This window comes from Calonectris borealis, chromosome W, assembly GCF_964195595.1.
Source record: "Calonectris borealis chromosome W, bCalBor7.hap1.2, whole genome shotgun sequence".
NCBI classification, from domain to species: domain Eukaryota; kingdom Metazoa; phylum Chordata; class Aves; order Procellariiformes; family Procellariidae; genus Calonectris; species Calonectris borealis.
In genome coordinates, this window is record NC_134351.1 from 23,208,214 (window position 1) to 23,227,309 (window position 19,096).

General features: G+C 36.6%; 1 protein-coding gene across 12 annotated transcripts in view; it reads right to left on the bottom strand.

The window, feature by feature from the left end:
- LOC142074878 (nipped-B-like protein) overlaps window positions 1-19,096 on the bottom strand; it is a 207,820-nt gene that overhangs the window by 28,726 nt on the left and 159,998 nt on the right. For all 12 annotated transcript variants that reach the window (XM_075135800.1, XM_075135801.1, XM_075135805.1 and 9 more), the window contains 13 exons: window positions 18,393-18,496; window positions 16,723-16,809; window positions 11,116-11,347; window positions 10,658-10,809; window positions 10,192-10,272; window positions 9,002-9,102; window positions 5,997-6,135; window positions 5,713-5,795; window positions 4,556-4,688; window positions 3,485-3,628; window positions 935-1,024; window positions 473-687; window positions 270-372 (listed from right to left, as the gene is read on the bottom strand). In XM_075135800.1, coding sequence (XP_074991901.1) covers window positions 270-372; window positions 473-687; window positions 935-1,024; window positions 3,485-3,628; window positions 4,556-4,688; window positions 5,713-5,795; window positions 5,997-6,135; window positions 9,002-9,102; window positions 10,192-10,272; window positions 10,658-10,809; window positions 11,116-11,347; window positions 16,723-16,809; window positions 18,393-18,496 — 1,664 coding nt within the window. The remainder of the gene's footprint in view (window positions 1-269; window positions 373-472; window positions 688-934; window positions 1,025-3,484; window positions 3,629-4,555; window positions 4,689-5,712; window positions 5,796-5,996; window positions 6,136-9,001; window positions 9,103-10,191; window positions 10,273-10,657; window positions 10,810-11,115; window positions 11,348-16,722; window positions 16,810-18,392; window positions 18,497-19,096) is intronic.

Sequence of the window (19,096 nt, forward strand, 5' to 3'; positions counted from 1 at the left end):
TTACTGTGTACATCTAAGATAATGATTTTGCCATATACATACACAGACAAATAAAATAATGTATGTACAATATGACATATGAAATGCATGCAAGAAAAAGAAATATAAGCACTTATGTCATCAATACAGAATATGAAAACACATGGTGTTATCATGGCCTGTTAAATACCTGTGCTCAACAATGAACAGATATTGCACACTACCGCAAAAGTGTTTGGAATCAGAAATGAACTGTGTTTCACTGTACTAAGACTTCCAGCACAGTTTACCTGTGTCAAATAAATATCGAAGCTCTGGGCAAATGGCCTCATAGAGGCCAAGTAGCGAACAATCAAACATGCATCTTCATAGTCCACAGTATCAGAATTCATCCTGCAACAAATCCAATGTTTTAATTAGGACATGTTTATAAAAAATGATTAAAAATGTCAAATGCATGGTTAATAAAGAAATCAGTGGTGCTGAAACGTACTTTAATGTACTGAACTGAGATGGAGCGGTTTTAATGATGCTGCGAAGAAACGTTTTACGACTTTCCGCTCTATGCATGATTTGTCCTGTGGTCTCAACATCTTTTGCATGATGAGTTCCTTCAGATGAATCCTCATCCTTCTGAGATTTAATTGCTTTCTCTGTCTCCATAGTTGTATCACGGAACCACTGCGCTATATAAAACTTCCGAGAAAACTGGAGAAATACAGCAGGATACACAGAAAACAAAACCAACAGATATAGAAGAGTGAAATTAACAGATTTATAATGAGATTAAGTGAGTCTAATGCATCAACCATATTTTGGAAAACACAATCAACAGTATATGTTAGGGTGACAATTTAATTGAAGCACTAATATGCATGACCGAAAATAATTTTATTCAGTACGTGTTACTGAAATTATTTTTATATACACTTGACATCAGAAAGCTGAAATTTACCACTAATGATGCATCAGTTTCTGTGTTCTCATCCAGATAATCTAGCAAAGCCTTTTGCAGCTGTTGAATTTCATCTTCTCCTCCTGAAACCTATCAAAAATAGAAAGACATAAAATAGAATATTGCACAGTGGTAATTATCATCTGAAAATCTGCATGTCCACATATAAAATACACTGAAGTTAATATTCTGCAATTATCAATACAACTAACAATTTTTAAATCAATTACTTCTAAACTTTATACAGACTAAACCAAATTAGACTGTGGCTCCAAAGTCTAAAAAAATTCAAAACATGTCTACAGTGCACATAATACTAATATAGGTTTATTAATATATATTTGGCACCCTAATATATGTGCAAATTGTGATTTGAAAGTCTGGCCTTCAACCAATGTTAAATTCTGTGGATAAAAGGCTGAAAAAAAAAGTTGCTTGATGAACCTTAACTGCCTAACTATTTTCAAACAAGTAAAAAAAACCCAGAAAAAAACAAAAAGAAACTGTGAAGCCTGCAACAAATCATATTCAATATTGATAATAAAAGTAGAAGAATAATTTCTGGCTTAAACTTCAGCTACAAAACATTTTTCTTCTTCGGCAATAAACCTTGTAACTTATAACCATCTTAACTTCTGTATGAACAGCACAGATTGAGAATCTTGTCACAAATGAAGCACGTAATATAGCTTGCAAACATCAGCAAGTGGAAAAAGGTACAGTTACAAGTCCAGAAGATCAGCGTATCAAGAGATAAACTAATGAAAAGCATGCACAAGTGTTCAAATCAACTTGACAATCTATGACAGATTTCTATGAAAAAAAATCTACTGTTTAAAAATGTCAAAACAGAATAGATTTTCTCCTAAATCTAATTCTACGGTTCATGAGTCCAAACCACAGTAGACAGAGTTATAAGCATTCATCAATCATTGGGGAATATCCTGGTAATGATATCAGAGGGTAGAAGGAAATATCCAACAGAATCTAAGTATTCAATTCAGCAGGAAAGAAAAATCTGTAGAGGTATAAGTTAATTTCTGAATGAAAACAATAATTTAAGATCTTTCTGATGACTAAAGCTGAATATGTCTACCAATGGATCTTATTTCTTGCCATTTGAACAACAAAGTGAAGCTTAGCTGTCACGTACACATTTTCAAGTAGTTATTTGTTCTTATGTTACAAATCATTTATAAACAACACACTGTCTACTCTGACTGATGGTACTGTATAGTATACACCTTCCACAATGTACGGATGGTACTATCTACCATCATTGATGTTAAGTTTCCCGAGTAACTGAAAAAATGCTTTTAGCACTCAATTGCCCACAGCAATTTTATTTTCTGCAGATGCCAATGCCTAGTTGCTGCCTGATCCTGTAAAAAACCCAAAACAAATAGAAAAATCCAGGTCACCACTTGGGTATGTATCTTTTTAGAATATCTTTCAATACTATTATATAACTTCTGGAGATAAGGAAAGAGAAAAGGATTCTTCTAAAATATTTCCCTACGAAGTCTAATGTAGAATTGTCAAAATCACCGCCAGCGAAGAATTATAACCCCTTAGCACATAGAAGTATAAATTATATTAAGCCACGGACATAAAGATTTGACACTATACGTAGTACAATATTTTAATTGACAAAAGTTATGGGAAGTATCAGCCTCATAAAGGAGTAGATGAATTTTGATTCTTTATTTGAATGCCTGTAAATTGCACAAGTTTTTCCTTCAACATAAATCTGTAACAGTCATTATAAAATACATATAATGGATCTGGAGTCTTTTCAGGTAACTGAAAGGGAAATGAACCTGATATGACTACTCAACTTTAGATCTAATCATGCTGAGAACAATTAGTAGTTCAGAAAGAAATGTGTAGCATCCATAAGAAATGTGCAAGTCCACATTTTTAAAAGGACACATAAGACCTGAGATTTTCTCATCATACTATATGCTATAGAGAGCCCAAATGCATACGTTGCTTTGTTAATTGCTGCCACCCTTGCAGATTTGGAGACATTTTGATAAGCAGCATTAGCAGAAATGCAAATATGCATTCTCTAATGAATGATATATGTAAGTCCAGTAAAAAAAAAAAAAAAGACCAAGACCAATACCAGTTACATCACATAAAAACTAACCTTACAGGCCTAACAGTTTAACTCTCTAAAGCCTGTGTATGAGTGCCATAAGTCCAATTACCACTTCGCAATAGCAAATGCACATACATACACACACATATATTTTTAAGGCCTCTTAAGATAGAATCCAACTGTCACTCCATTATTTCCTCTATATTGTCACAAGAAAACTGGTTTTACCATTGTAATTAACCACTTAATATTATCACTAGGGAGATGGTGTGAGAAAGACATGAACTAACAAATGAGATACTTATAAATTGAGTATATTTGATTCAGAAATCTGAACAACAATGAAAACTCATTCTCCACAACGCCAGTTTTTCACACATCTTTAAGATGTTCAAATTTTTAAATGGATACATCTCAATCCAGCTGGCATGGGATCTCTCACACACCTGTTTGAGGATTCTGGCTATAGATCCTTGATCCATTTTGCTAGTGACTGCATCTTTCCTGAGTCTTGCAGCTACAGTTCCAAGATAGTCAAGTGATGCAACTCTTAATGCCATTTCTGTAGATTTGTTACTGAACTGGTGAACCTAAGAAAAGCAGAATAAACTTTTATAAAAAATTATTTATGTATGCAACTGAGATTCTTCTCACAAGACATTGCTTGACCTTATTAAAAATTCCACCTAACTTCCATGCTGCATAAAATTATTTAATTTACTATTACATCACAGATACACTCCTTACTTTACATTAATGTTTTTTCCTTTATTGGGTCTCTCTCTCTACAAATATGCCTGTTAGAGTTTTTTTAAAAAATATATTTTTTTAAAATAAACTGGACATCTAGTAGAGCAGATATCCTTTGCAATAGCATAGATCTTAAGCACCTTAATGCAAATTCCTCATTATTCACACAAGTATAAAGAAAGCTACATTTTACCTGGAACAGGACCATAAAATATTTTTCCAAGAAACAGCTCAAATTACTGTGTTAATTACATTGTAATACTGAAGAACAACTCTCAAAAAACACGTCAACGAAAAAATTCACATTCTGTAAAATGTCACATTCCATAAGTAAATGTACTATTATTGGTAAAAGACCAAACTACTTGATTGTTTTCAGGTTCTGTGCAAAAGGAATAGTCTAGAGAAGTATTTAACATGAATAATTACAGCTATTAGTCCGACTTTATTCCCAATTAATATCTACACTTATTAGATGCTATACAATGGCATTTTTTAATGTGGAAAATGTCATGGAATAGTAGAAGTGGACTTCCATGAGAAACTGTATACATATGACCTTACTAAGTTCCATATCAATGATCTTCTGACCTAAATTTTATTTTCTATGCATTACATAATAGTGATACATGTAAGAAAATCCTTAAATGCTGCATGTGTGTGTCAACAATCAGAAAGCATTCCTGTAATAGTTTGAGCTGAAATAAACAAGTTTCATTGTAATAAGAAATAAATTAATATAACAGTTAAAAACAAGAATCCCTTACCAATAGCCTTCCTAATAAGCTAAGTAGCAACTCTGCAGCTGGCCATTCCGGTTTATTGACTGTGGAAAGAAGATCTTGAATGAAGTTCTCAAACAGTGGTCTGTAATCTTCTTCCCCTTGTTTACTGCCACACCTGTTTAAAAGAAAATGCATTTTATAAGTGAATTTAAGAGCCATTTAAGCTTTTCTTCTGATGTAAACAGAAGTAATCCTATGTTTAACCAGAAAACCAATTTTATGCAATTCTAAAAAAAAAATCCGAAAGAAAAATTGTTTTTATCCATTTACGGACAAATAGTTTAAACAGTTATCACTCCAAGTTGCGCTGCAAGTAAAGCAGCTAATCCAGGATAGTAGAATTTTGTTCCTAAGATTTTTTTATTTATTGTTTTGAGTTAAAGTCTGCATTAACTTGGATGGACAAAGTAGGTAAAATTCTAAAGCTCAAGCTAGAGTGCGGTATTTAGGAGGTGTTGTGTCCTTAAACCTGGTCTGACATCTCACAGTGATAAGACATCTCAGTATTATGCTCCACAAAGGTTAAAATCAGAATGTAAAAAAATCAAAAGATAACATACCTGATAGTGTTTCACTTATATGTGGCATCCCTAACTTTAATGATACCAGAAGTATGCAGAGAGATGGCTAGATGGCTCGTAAATAGCCTTTCAGTTTAACAGTAGAAATTAACATGATAAAAACCTCACGACTTTTTGTTACAAATCCTTTGGTTATTCAGGTATATTTTTTTCTCCCTGTTGAGCTATTGACATTCCTAACTTTATCTAAATGAAAGTAATTTTAGGTTTTTTTATATCTTTGTCATTCTGATGACTGAAAGAATCTGGTTTCACCACTTAAATATTTACTCAGCCTTTTCTTCCATGCTTCAGATGAGTAAAAGACCCCTGATAAAAGGATCCTACATAAACTATCAGACAGATTCTTAAATGTGTAAAGAACTCCCTGCAGAATTTCTGTTCCATAAAAATTTTTGTCCAGACAGGTAGCTCTCTTAGGGATCTATAAAGTATATTGTTATAAGTAACTTTATTAGTAGGCATTTAGCATTGCAAAGTAGTTTGGCTTTTCTTAAGGTGTGACATTTTATTCGGAGTTGGTTTCATCAATACACTAAAGAATGCAACAGTACTTACTTCTTAAGGAAAATAGAAAGGAAGTTTTGTGCTGTTCTCATGGCTATTTCATACGAGTTAGTAATAAGCACATCTTGATCCACCTAAAAATAACAAGATTTATTTGTCTAATATTTTAGCATACACAGAAATATGATTTCCAGATCAGCATTTCTCATTCATCAAATAATTACAGCAGACATAAAATTACAATGCTTAATTACTAGAGCACCATCGTAAAATATTATACCTACAAAGTCATTCCTGCACAAAAAAAAAATTATGGCGCTCTAAAAAAATCTTACTTTTTTGTTTGATTCCTCCTCTGAATTAGAATCTTTTTCTGTTGATGGCAAATGCACCACACACTGAATAAGCTGCAGAACTAGTGCCGTTACCATCTGAATATACATAGGCTCTCCATCAGTGTCACTGCTGTTTAACCTGTTAATAAGAAAAGACAGCATTAACACTAAAACTAAACAAAAAAACCAAACCAAAACAAAAATTTTTGGTCCTAAATAACATCTTTCTAAAATTATTACTACAGCTAGAAATCTGTGTTCTAGACGTTTATCTAGTCATTTGCTTCTCTCTTGTGCAGTGAAAGATTTGGTCTAACAAAAACAGTAAGTATTATTCTCAGGCCGAAGAGATGAACTGAAACAGGTCACAGATGGGCTATCAGAGTATCTCTGAAGTTCAGCAGCTGAAAAATCTACAGAAATATTTAATAAATCAAACACCTACATGCTAAGGTACTTACTAATAGGCTTATTATGTATAATGCCATATCCATTTCCAACACAACATTAAAAAGTGACAAGTGGTGTCCCGCAGGGGTCTGTATTGGGACCAGTACTGTTTAATATCTTCATCAATGACATAGACAGTGGGATCGAGTGCACCCTCAGCAAGTTTGCAGACGACACCAAGCTGAGTGGTGCAGTCGACACGCCTGAGGGACGGGATGCCATCCAGAGGGACCTGGACAAGCTCGAGAAGTGGGCCCGTGTGAACCTCATGAGGTTCAACAAGGCCAAGTGCAAGGTCCTGCACCTGGGTCGGGGCAACCCTCAGTATCAATACAGGCTGGGGGATGAAGGGATTGAGAGCAGCCCTGCCGAGAAGGACTTGGGGGTACTGGTGGACAAAAAGCTGGACATGAGCCAGCAATATGCGCTGGCAGCCCAGAAGGCCAACCGTATCCTGGGCTGCATCAAAAGAAGCATGGCCAGCAGGTCGAGGGAGGTGATTCCGCCACTCTACTCTGCTCTGGTGAGACCCCACCTGGAGTACTGCATCCAGCTCTGGAGTCCTCAGCACAAGAAAGACATGGACCTGTTGGAGCGGGTCCAGAGGAGGGCCACAAAAATGATCAGAGGGCTGGAACGCCTCTCCTATGAAGAAAGGCTGAGAGAGTTGGGGTTGTTTAGCCTGGAGAAGAGAAGGCTTTGGGGAGACCTTATTGCAGCCTTTCAGTACTTAAAGGGGGCTTATAAGAAAGATGGGGACAGACTTTTTAGCAGGGCCTGTTGCAACAGGACAAGGGGGAATGGTTTTAAACTAAAAGAGGGTGGATTCAGACTAGGTATAAGGAAGAAATTTTTTACGATGAGGGTGGTGAAACACTGGAACAGGTTGCCCAGATTGGTGGTAGATGCCCCATCCCTGGAAACATTCAAGGTCAGGTTGGATGGGGCTCTGAGCAACCTGATCTAGTTGAAGATGTCCCTGCCCACGGCAGGGGGGTTGGACTAGATGACCTTTAAAGGTCCCTTCCAATCCAAACTATTCTATGATTCTATAATTCTATGAAAAAAAATACACCAAACTTGTCCTAATAATTTATTACTTATATATTATTTAATGTATGTGAAATGTGCAGGACTTTTAAACAAGAGAAAATAGTGACCATGACCTGGATTGACTTCTACAAGAGTTACACCTATGGTAATCTCAGGTAGCATAAGAGCCTATAAACTTCAGCATGCAAGAGTGTCTTTAAGTTGGTATGACCAGTACAAATACACTCTACCTCACATTTCTCCCCTTCCAAGTGATTTAACCTGACAAATAGTACGGTGTTTACTACCCATACATACATCAACACCACTTAATGCTACCCTTAACAATATGAAAAGGTGATAATCTCTGACATAATTCTCCCCAAATTATCAAAATAATAACTGGGCACAAAACAGATTGCAATTATTATCTTTATGAAGTTATCTTTGACTACTTGTACAGAGAAAATCTTTTCATATCAAATTTTAGGTAAGCTGTACCATTCATGACTGTAGCCACAGACAGGGAATGTCCTTCAACACATAAGAGCTAGGACTCTAGAGATAAACAGTGCAGTCGTAGCCTTGAGATAGTGACTTCCTTCTAGTGAAGGTCCTAATCCAAAGAGGGTATCTACCATTTATGCTCCTATGCCTACCACCTTCCTATTTGCTAGATCTCTCTGATATCTATAACCAAAACAATAGGAAATACTAGGAACAAGCACTCATGTTAACATTAAGGTTGCTGAATTCAACTTCAAAGTTTCAGTGAATTTCTTTTCCTGGATATTTCCTGTTCATCCACCCTGGATCGGACAACCTATTTCATTGACAATTTGTCTGTCTCCAGGGAAAAGATGTATGCAAGCAAGGAACAAAATCAACGCCAACAACAAATGTTTTAGAATAATTTAGTGTCCAACCTCAATTTTAACTGAAATCCAGTTCAGGTCAGATTCTTTCTCAAATGGAACCTGAACCTATACTGTTATTCAGAAGATGCACTGAAATCCAGCTGAAGTGCTTAAAAGACAGTTAAAGTGAACTGAGTAGTTCCTAAACGAAACTCATTCAAAGTATTAGACTGATTTCCTGGAAAGAGTGCTCTGAGTGTGTCCTCAAAGAAATTCAGCCAGAATTTTCCTATTAAGCTTTAGCAATGAAGAAATTAAATAAAATCCATACAAACAGAACCAAAGAATTTTCCAACAAAAAACCTTTGAATGCACACTAACATTACACTCATTTACATCCTTAGCGAGACAAATAATAAGATATTTCAATTATTTTTGTAAGCAGGCATAAATATGATGGCATAAGAAACAGTGATTATTACAAAATACATTTGTCAGGCAATTCTGCTCTCACTGTAGAGGTTTTGAAATATCAACCTCTAACAAAGCGCAGCTTGTGGAGTCACAGATTTTTAAAGAAGTTGTTAATACTGAAGCCTAAAATCCTACATCTACAAAACTGTAAATGCTACTGTCTACAAATTATCAATCTATATCAGAAATTACCTGAAGTTTCTCAAACTCCTCTTGCTAGTTGGTAGTCTCGCAAGGGAAGTGAAAATTTCTTCTAGTATTAACTGTCTATGTTTTTCATACCTGGAGAACACCTATTTAACAATTACAGGATTGTTAAAAAATTATTTATCGTTACATAAAATATCGCTCGTTAAATAGATTGTTAAAAATTTTATATAGAAACATACACTTTACATGACATTTAAATAAATTATATTTAATGCATACCTTGTTTTTAATGCATTGCTTTGTTTTTTCAAAGCAAGCATTTCTTTATAAAATACATAAAATCTTTTTCAAATATAGATTTTTAAAAATCTTCAGATAGCATAAATGTGTAATAGCTCTTAAAAATACCGTATGTTTTAAAAATTTCTGCCAATGGTACAATACACTGTATAAGAAAGTCAAACAGTGTAATGCTGAGCTTTCAGACTCCGGTATAGAGCAAAACTCTATGGTAACATAAATTAACATGAACACATGTATGGTTTTAGAGCACATTTGAGAAACCAGTTTTACTTCATATCCTAAGCTTTAATGTTTGCCTGACATTAAATATTCTTTCAATTTACGGGGTCAGGATTGTAGAGTTTGCCTCTCCTTTTGTTTAGGCAGAATTACTTTTATAAATACTGGAGTACATCATCCTTACAAAGATGGAAAACTTCCACTTGAACAAACACATCTGTGTTGCACTGCAGTTTTCCTGAAATAATATTTTATCTGCCCCGTGAATTTTTCACATAGCCACCTCTTCTGAGGAAAAGGACTTATTCTATTATATAGAAGTACCTTACTAGTGCTATAGCTTATTCCATTGCATAAATTCAAATCTTAACAAAGGAAATAAGGAAAAACACATTGTTAAGATTTCTTAAGACAAGAAAGGACAGGTAAGAGGAAGGGTTTAAGTGTTTACACTTTAAACAACATAATCAAAAATAAGTAAATTCCTTGGCTTAAGTAGGCTATTTCTTCCTATAGAGTACTCTGCAAATAGGAGCAGCTCAGGTAGATTTAATACTGTTCCTAGATTATGATACCAAACTGTAAAAACATGCAAGAAAAAAATTAGTTCTAAACTCCAATTCTCTACCAGCAAAAATACAGCCTATGTAAATTCCCTAATAACTCTCAGAAGTACAGGAACATGAAACTGCAAATTAAAAATTACTTACTGCAGTCACTAATTTGATGGCACATAACTGTAGTTCACTGACATTTTCTACAAAGAAAGGTGTTATTCCCATAGATGATACCTATCAATGGAAAGAAGTTATCGTAAATATATTTGACTAACAAACTGATATTTAGGCAGTTTCACAAGTAGGTTATTCATTCAGCAGGTAAGGTATTCAACAACATGTATTACTTCATATTATTTGCAAATAAAGTTATTAAAGGATATTTGAATACAATCAGGTTAAACTCTTCTTAAGTGTACAATAAAAGCCATTAAAGATTTGAACATTAAATGCTCTTCTGCAGATTACATACTACACAACAAACTAATCACTGATATTAATAATTCAAGAGTTTGTACTGATTTCATACTTCATGTCATTGAGACAATCACACTTTACAGTCTCTCTGGGAAAAGAAAAAAAAACATTCTCAGACAGAAATTCTTCTGATAAAACTTACCTGAAGAATAGTTGTATCAGTAAGAAGCTGTATCTCTAGCAACTCTGACAAACTGCTGACAATGTCACAAACTTTGTTATACAACATCACTATAACTCTTTGCTTGTGGGTGGAACACTTGGCACGTTTTGCTTTTGAACTTAAAACACCACCTAGAAAATAAAAAATATCTTTATTAATTTTTTCAATGTTTCACTTACATCAAATATTAGAAAGATGATCATCTCCCTCAAAAAATGTCCCCAAAACAACTCCATGGCTACAGATTTGTAAATGCAATTGTTTACAGAAGAAAAACTATTTAGTAGAATCAGCTGGAAAGCAAAAATTTCATATTTTCATAATTGCTCTGAATTCTGGATCCAAGATTTTTAAAACAGTTCTTGAAGTTGGACACCCACATCTGAAGGTATGTATATGACAACAAACACTAAATGCAAAACATTTAGCATACTAACCACCATGAGGATCCACTCTATACACAGGATCATATTGAGGATAGAGAGTGTTCTGCAAATGAAATTTTGTGTATTGAATAACTCTTTCTATTACATCCTCAATATATACAGCTTTAGGCATATTTGGTGATGTCATAATATTGATAGCAGTAAGACAAGCATCAGCAGATTTTGTCACTCTCTCCATAATAAGATCTCTCCATAATCTCTCCTCGTCTTCAGTGTCATTGTTCTGTAACAGGCAAGAAAAAACAAGATAGTGTGAACAAGAAGTCAAATTTTTATCCTTACCAAGTAAAAGATAACATTATTTTAATATACTTACATACACACACATACAAAATGTTGTATTTCCTTTATGATACAAAAATAGTTTGTTTTAGAAATCAACTAATGTTTGTTTTACTAGCAACAGGTTTTTAACCCTAAGTTACAAGTCTTCAATATCTCACTGTATTCTTCTGATAAAACACAAAGAAGCTTTCTGTGTATCATCGGGAAGCGCTATGAAGGAAGATTGCCACATTCTCTACTTAAGAATGATGTACCTTAATCAAAATCTAAACTCATTCATCTAGTGTTTTCTTCAGCAGCCTATGCACACCAGTTGCTGCTTTGATCAGTCTAATTTTTGCTGCTAGAAGGAATTCTTACACAAAAAGACTGTTAAGTCACACAAAACTCATGAGAATACAACTTTTTCCACTTCACAGACCAACTCATCTATTATCAATGGGTTTAAAACATCTCTTATCAAATATGACCATTTAGATTTAGTACAGGGTATAGAATCTCTGTATTTCTGTGTTTGTACAAGTTCTAAAAACAAACATACATGAGGTTAATTATGACCACCCAGCACTACTGAAATATTGTAATAATGTTATTAATAGCAAAACCAGGTGGAATTTTTAAAAACTTCTCTGGTACAGATATAGCCTACAGAGAAAAAGACTCTTTCCTGCCTGTATAACAGCACAGTTCAACACTGTTGGCTTTCCTTGTAAAAATAAGGGGTTGGTGAAACCATATCAACTTTTTCCCGTTGGGGTAAGAGAATCTAAAAATATCACAGTGCGTTATATATATGAGAGAGATATATATATTTGAAAAATCAACAGAAATCTGCAAATCAGGAGATCCCTGTAAATTTCTTGCATAGAATGGCTTTAAATCATTTGTTCCTTACACAAAGGAAGCTTAAAAAAAACAAAACCAAAACCAAACAAAAAACCCCACAAAACAAAAACCCAAGTAGTTTTAAATCTTTTCTGGGTTTTTTTGCTCATTAAACGTAGAAATGAAAAGAATCTGCAAGTGCAATCTACCTCTGAAAAATATCCTGACATGGAGGTAGGATATTTTCACTGCACTGTAAAAGAAGTAAGCTTACTCCTTAGCAGAGGCTTTCTTTGCCATAATGACCTGAATCATGTTTAATGGGTTTTAAGAAAAATCTAAAACTTGTTTGGCTAAAGATTGCTTCTTTTTTTAATCAAAGCTTTGTCTCTGAATTGCAAGGATTGGACAATTTCATTAACTGCTTAATAATCTTGAGTTTTACTACAAAAAGCTAAAAGAAAAATATCACTTGAAAGGCATTGGCATAAAGACTCAATCATACTGAATTAGAGCAGGTAAACCAGCACCTTCTTTTCACTTATTTTTCATACTGCTAAAGACATTCAGAACCATATCCTGAAACTTTGAAAACCCAACAAACTATCTAGATGAAAATATTTAGGTACAAATAATGTGTCTCAGGTTTTTATTTTCAAGTTCAAATTCTTCCTTTCCAGCTGTCCTGCTTTTGGCTGGGACAGAGTTAATTTTCTTCCTAGTAGCTGGTATAGTGCTATGTTTTGGATTTAGGATGAGAATAATGTTGATAACACACTGATGTTTGAGTTGTTGCTAAGTAGTGCTTAGGCTAGTCAAGGCCTTTTCAGCTTCCCATGCTCTGCCAGGTGCACAAGAAGCTGGGAGGGAGCATAGCCAGGACAGCTAACCCAACTGGCCAACGGGGTATTCCATACCAAATGACGTCATGCTCAGCCTATAAGGCTGGGCGAAGAAGAAGGAGGGGGGCACGTTCGGAGTGATGGCGTTTGTCTTCCCAAGTAACCGCTACGCGTGATGGAGCCCCGTTTTCCTGGAGATGGCTAAACACCTGCCTGCCAATGGGAAGTAGTGAATGAATTCCTTGTTTTGCTTTGCTTGCACGTGCGGCTTTTGCTTTCCCTATTAAACTGTCTTTATCTCAACCCACAAGTTTTCTCACTTTTACCCTTCTGATTCTCTCCCCCAAACCATTGTGGGGCGAGTGAGCGAGCAGCTGTGTGGTGCTTAGTTGCCAGCTGGGGTTAAACCACGACAGTCCTTTTTGGCGCCCAACGTGAGGCTCAAAGGGTTCGAGATAACGACAGGTATGATTGGAATGTGCTCGATCAAATTTATAGCTGTTATTGCCGTTTAGCTATTAATTGGCAGGCTCCTGTGCTTGCCATGGGACTTGCTTGCCTTACTGTATATTTGAGTCTAGTGCTCGTTAGTGGCTGCTTTTTGGTTTTGCTGCTTGCTGTACTGCTGGACTGCTGATCATCTTACTATGCTGTGCATGGGAACATTTTGATAACAGCAATGGCCATGCGCCTGCGCTGGCAGATGGTGTCCTGGTTTCGGCTGGGATAGGGTTAAATTTCTTCCTAGTGCTGTGTTTTGGATTTAGTATGAGAAGAATGTTGATAACACACTGATGTTTTCAGTTGTTGCTAAGTGCCCTCCTAGTCCAAGGACAGCTCCCATGCTTACTGACTGAGCTAGGTACACAAGATGGGAGGGAACATAATCAGGACAGCCAGCCCAGCTGGCTAATGGGGTATTCCATACCATGTGACGTCATGCTCAGTATATGAAGGGTAGGCGTGATCCAGGAAGTACTGATTGCTACTTGGTTATCGGTCAGCGCGGGTGGTGAGCAATTGCATTGTGCATCACTCATTTTGTATATTCTATCATTATTTATTATCATTATTCTCCCTTCTCTGTTCTATTAAGCTGTCTTTATCTCAACCCACGAGTCTTTCTCACTCTTACCCTTCCGATTCTCTCCCCGTCCCACTGGGGGGGTGGGGGGAGTGAGTGAGCGGCTGCCTGGTATTTGGCTGCCTGCCAGATTAAACCACAACAGATGGCCAGGGCATCGCTGCTGTTTCTGTGCTGCTGTACTGGACAGGCTGGAACTCCAGTGTGAACTCGAGTCGAAGGGACTGTGACCTGTGGATGAGTCCACGTGGGAGCAGGACACCCTGAGGCGTCTGTGGCCGTGGATAAGCCCATGCCCAAGCAGGTACATCTCGAAGCGTCTGTGGCCGTGATTATGTCTGTGCCGCAGCAGGTATACCTCTGAAGGTATTGTGGCCCAAGGATAAGTCCACGCTGGAGAAGGTACACCTTGAAGCATCTGTGGCTGCGTATAAGTCCATGCTGCAGCAGGTACACCTTGAAGCATCAGTGGCTGTGCATGAGGTCATGCTGGAGCACCTCAAAGCATGTGGCTGTGGATAAGCCCATGACAGGGGAGGTACACCCCTGGAGGGACTGCAGCCATGGGTAAGGCCATGTTGGAGCAGGTTTACTTCTGAAGGGACTGTGGCTGTAGGTAAGGCCACACTGGAGCCGGTGGACCTCAAAGTGACCGTGGCTGTGGATAAGTCTATGCCGCAGCAGGTATACCCCTGGAGAGACTGTGGCTCATAGGTAAGGCTCCACTTGGGGCAGGTACTCCCCTAAGGGACTGCAGTCTGTGGATAAGGCCAAGCCGGAGCAGGGGCAAGGGGAGGAGTTCATCGCAATGTTAAACCCTATGGTCTGGTCCAGAGGGACCAGGGGTGGAGATTGTAATGGATATACCTTTAAATGGTTGTAACCCATGATTTGAGTTGCATGTTATAGGAATTACTATAGCAGGAACCACCTGAACCAATGGAGGACAAGCCTTACAAGAAGCAGTGCAAGCGCAGCAGTGACCCGACCTGAGCTGGCTTTGGTGCCCAATAACTCCATGCAACACACCACCTCTCCCGTCCTGAGTGACCACCATAACAGATGGAACCCAAAGGCATGGGCTAAATGAACTCAATGGACATTTTCTGGACATTTTACAGACATTTCACAGGGGTGGTCCATAGACTAAGGGAATGATGTCCGTGTATTATATCAAAGGATGGGAAGGAGGGTGGTGGTTAATGAGAATGTATTGCATAGTGTGGGACCTGAGCATGACGTAAATGGTATGGAATAAGGGGTGGAGAATGTGCTGGTTTCGGCTGGGATAGAGTTAATTTTCTTCCTAGTAGTTCGTATAGTGCTGTGTTTTGGATGTAGTATGAGAAGAATGTTGATAACACACTGATGTTTGAGTTGTTGCTAAGTAGTGCTTAGGCTAGTCAAGGACTTTTCAGCTTCCCATGCTCTGCCAGGTGCACAAGAAGCTGGGAGGGAGCATAGCCAGGACAGCTAACCCAACTGGCCAACGGAGTATCCCATACCATATGACGTCATGCTCAGCATATAAAGCTGGGGGAAGAAGAAGGAAGGGGGGGACGTTCGGAGTGATGGCGTTTGTCTTCCCAAGTAACCGCTATGCGTGATGGAGCCCCGCTTTCCTGGAGATGGCTGAACACCTGCCTGCCACTGGGAAGTAGTGAATGAATTCCTTGTTTCGCTTTGCTTGCGCTCACGGCTTTTGCTTTACCTATTAAACTGTCTTTATCTCAACCCAAGAGTTTTCTCACTTTTACCCTTCTGATTCTCTCCCCCATCCCACCAGGGGGGAGTGAACGAGCGGCTGTGTGGTGCTTAGTTGCTGGCTGGCGTTAAACCACGACACCAATATACACAATTACTCTCTATTTCTGCAGATCAAGGATTTTTTCCATAAAATTCAAGAACTCTATTCTTGCTAGAATATTGTTTTGACTAGAAAGTGTAGAAATAAATAAATAAATAAATAAAATGTGTAATATCACATTTCAGCCTCGTAAAAAACTCCAGATCCCCATGTAGTTTTAGGTATATCAGAAAAAAACCCTAATATCTTAAACTTCCTGTTAATTTTGTTTACATTGATAACTTCAACTTTGCAGCATAAGAGCAGACCTAAATAAAGCACTTCCTCAGTTCTTAATGCTCGGGAGAAGAATATGCTCTACGTGAAAGCTGTAATACTTCTTCCATTGTGTAAGGGATGTTTTATGGACATGTAAAAAAGTAGCAAAGAAATGTCCGATGGTGCAAGTTACACCAGTTACCATGAATATTTCAGGATGAAAGTATAATATTTAAAATTAAGTCAAAAGACAACTCAATTGCTCCCAATACATCGGTTAGTTATCAGTACTATAGTAAAACATTTTTAGTACTGAAAGAATATAATCAATTGAATTTTACTTCAAAACTTAAAATTTGGCAATCTCTTAATCATATACATATTAAATCAGAAATTCCTTTCACACACAGAGTATTTGAAACTATCACTATATGGGACTCAAGTGAAGAAAACCCTATTCTACACAATGGTGTGAAACGATGTAATTTGAAACTCACGTGGTTAAGTAATGTAGAAAGCTTTGATCCATCTTGAATATTCTTCTCCAAAATATTCAGGACTTTTACTGTTTTATCTGTTGAGAGCTAAAACAAGAAACAAAACACATCAAAGAACTGTAGGAACATAAAGGCTTCCAAATTGCTGAAAAAAATGTCCATGGATGAAGGATAGAACATGTTATGTAATCTGACAAACTTAAATTGTAAGTAATCTGAGATAAGGATTGGATCTTGACTTGTCTGGTTTCTGACACAGCATGACTGAGAATGCTGATAATAGAATTAAACTAGTGAAATATGTTCTAAGGCTGCAGTCAAACTGCATTTTCAACCAGCAAAATCCATAGAAATGTATTTAAAACTGCACATCTGTAATTAATGTTGTATAGTTATACACTTTTGCTTCTAAAACAGAAATTTACCAAATCCAAGTATCAGTCATAAATTCTAACTGACCATATAGAGCTTTATTAAGAGAAAATCCAAATTCTATGGACAAGCAGAAATAAAATTCCCTGATACTTGAGTGCTAATAAAAAGGAAACGTATTCTTAATAACTGTATTAACTTTGAAAAACTAGCATGTTGAAAAAAAGTAACTCAAACTCACTTACTGATGTTGTACAGAATTATGATTAAATAATCTGTAGAATATGCTAAACTCCAGGAGAGTCAGTTTCATTCATCCAGATACTATTGGTGCTCGCCTTTAGAAGCAACAAAATTCTGATTTTATGTATACATGTATGTATGTACGTGAAAAAAACAGGGAACAGAGGTTAAGGGTGAGAACTATCAGGAAAGAGAAACACTCAGGCTGATAACACGCTACAAAGGAAGGTAGGGAGATCGAAGAAAAGACCAGGAAGAATATCTAAATCTTGGATTAAAGAAAACCCTTCAGAGTGACTTGTATAATAAGTGGCTTCACAGACACTTCATAAGCATAGTAAGTGGTCATGAGCAGGCAGAGTAAGAATTTAACACAAGACTGCCCAAAACCAAGAGTTCTAGGAAGATAAGGAAAGCAAGAACATTGTTTCTAGAGGTGTGATACCAACAGAAAGTTCCCTTGAACTGAAGTTGGGAAGAGTATGGCCAAGAAACCACAATATGCAGTCTACAGAAAATTAATCTTCTTATCACCTGGGGCATTAAATCTTCTAAGTTTGAAAGGGCTCTTTGGAGAGAGGAAGGAAGTAGGCAATTCAGTGTGATGCTGGGTAGACATCATACATTTACATTGCACTAACAGCATATATCAGAAAAGGTGGATTTTTTGACTTTGCCAGCAGGTTCTGTTTTACTGTGGTTGCTCAACACTAGCTGTAAGGAACAAAGCCTATAGGTTGATGTGCTTTTGTGAAAGTAGATTAATTATTTTAGATTTTACTGCTCAGGCATGTGTTACCTATTGGCATATAGTGCTCTGAGTCAGCACTAACACAGAGAAGGACCATTCAACAAAAATGTGTCAGCTTCAGAGACAGTAACAGTTAAGATGTGGTAACTTTTTAAGCACTTCAGCTAAGTCAGCAGAAGCACAACTGTTCACAGTATCTGTCACATGCACACCTGAAGAGGGTGGAATATTACAGGGGACACAAGTTTTTGTATGTTTAACAAAATTAAATGTTCAAAAAGAGTTAAATACTATGAAGATGTACCTTGTCCATAATGCCCATTGCCTTGATTTTTGCAGATTCACTACCCAACTCACTAAGCTGATGCTTGCCCAGTAGCAATTCCTGTGGAATCTCATCATCATCGCCTTAAAAAAAAAAAAAAAAAAAAAAAAACAAAAAACCTAACAATCATATTTCTAATAAGACTTCAAGGAAACCAATATTTTACAGCCAATATGAAAAAGCCAACTGAAGAAAAAGAACTGATTTTCCAAATAGCTAGCATCTAATAGTTCCATCTAATGAAGACTGATGATGACAACTTTTGGTTGTGTTAAAACGACTACTTGTTAAATATGACTGAAAGTCATAAATTAAAAATATTTTTATTATAACAAAATCCATTTATTGCAGCTCTTGTGCCATCACCCTCATTTCAGTAAAACAAATCTTAAATGATTGTAGTCCTAATTCTAAAGTTCAAATCTGGGGAAGGGCAATAGATGAAAAACACATAGGAAATTAAGTACCTTGGGATACACTGCGTCTTAATCACATTTACCCTTACAAAAAAACCCATGATGTTACAAGACATATAGAAAGAACCAATTACTTCACTTTTTAATCCAAGGTTGTAGACATCATTGCTGTAGTGATTTGTTTACTATGTTCCTCCCCTTTTTCTAATCTTGTGACAAAGATGGTAGGAAAAAAATTAACGAATGCTCCATTATCCATTTCAATAG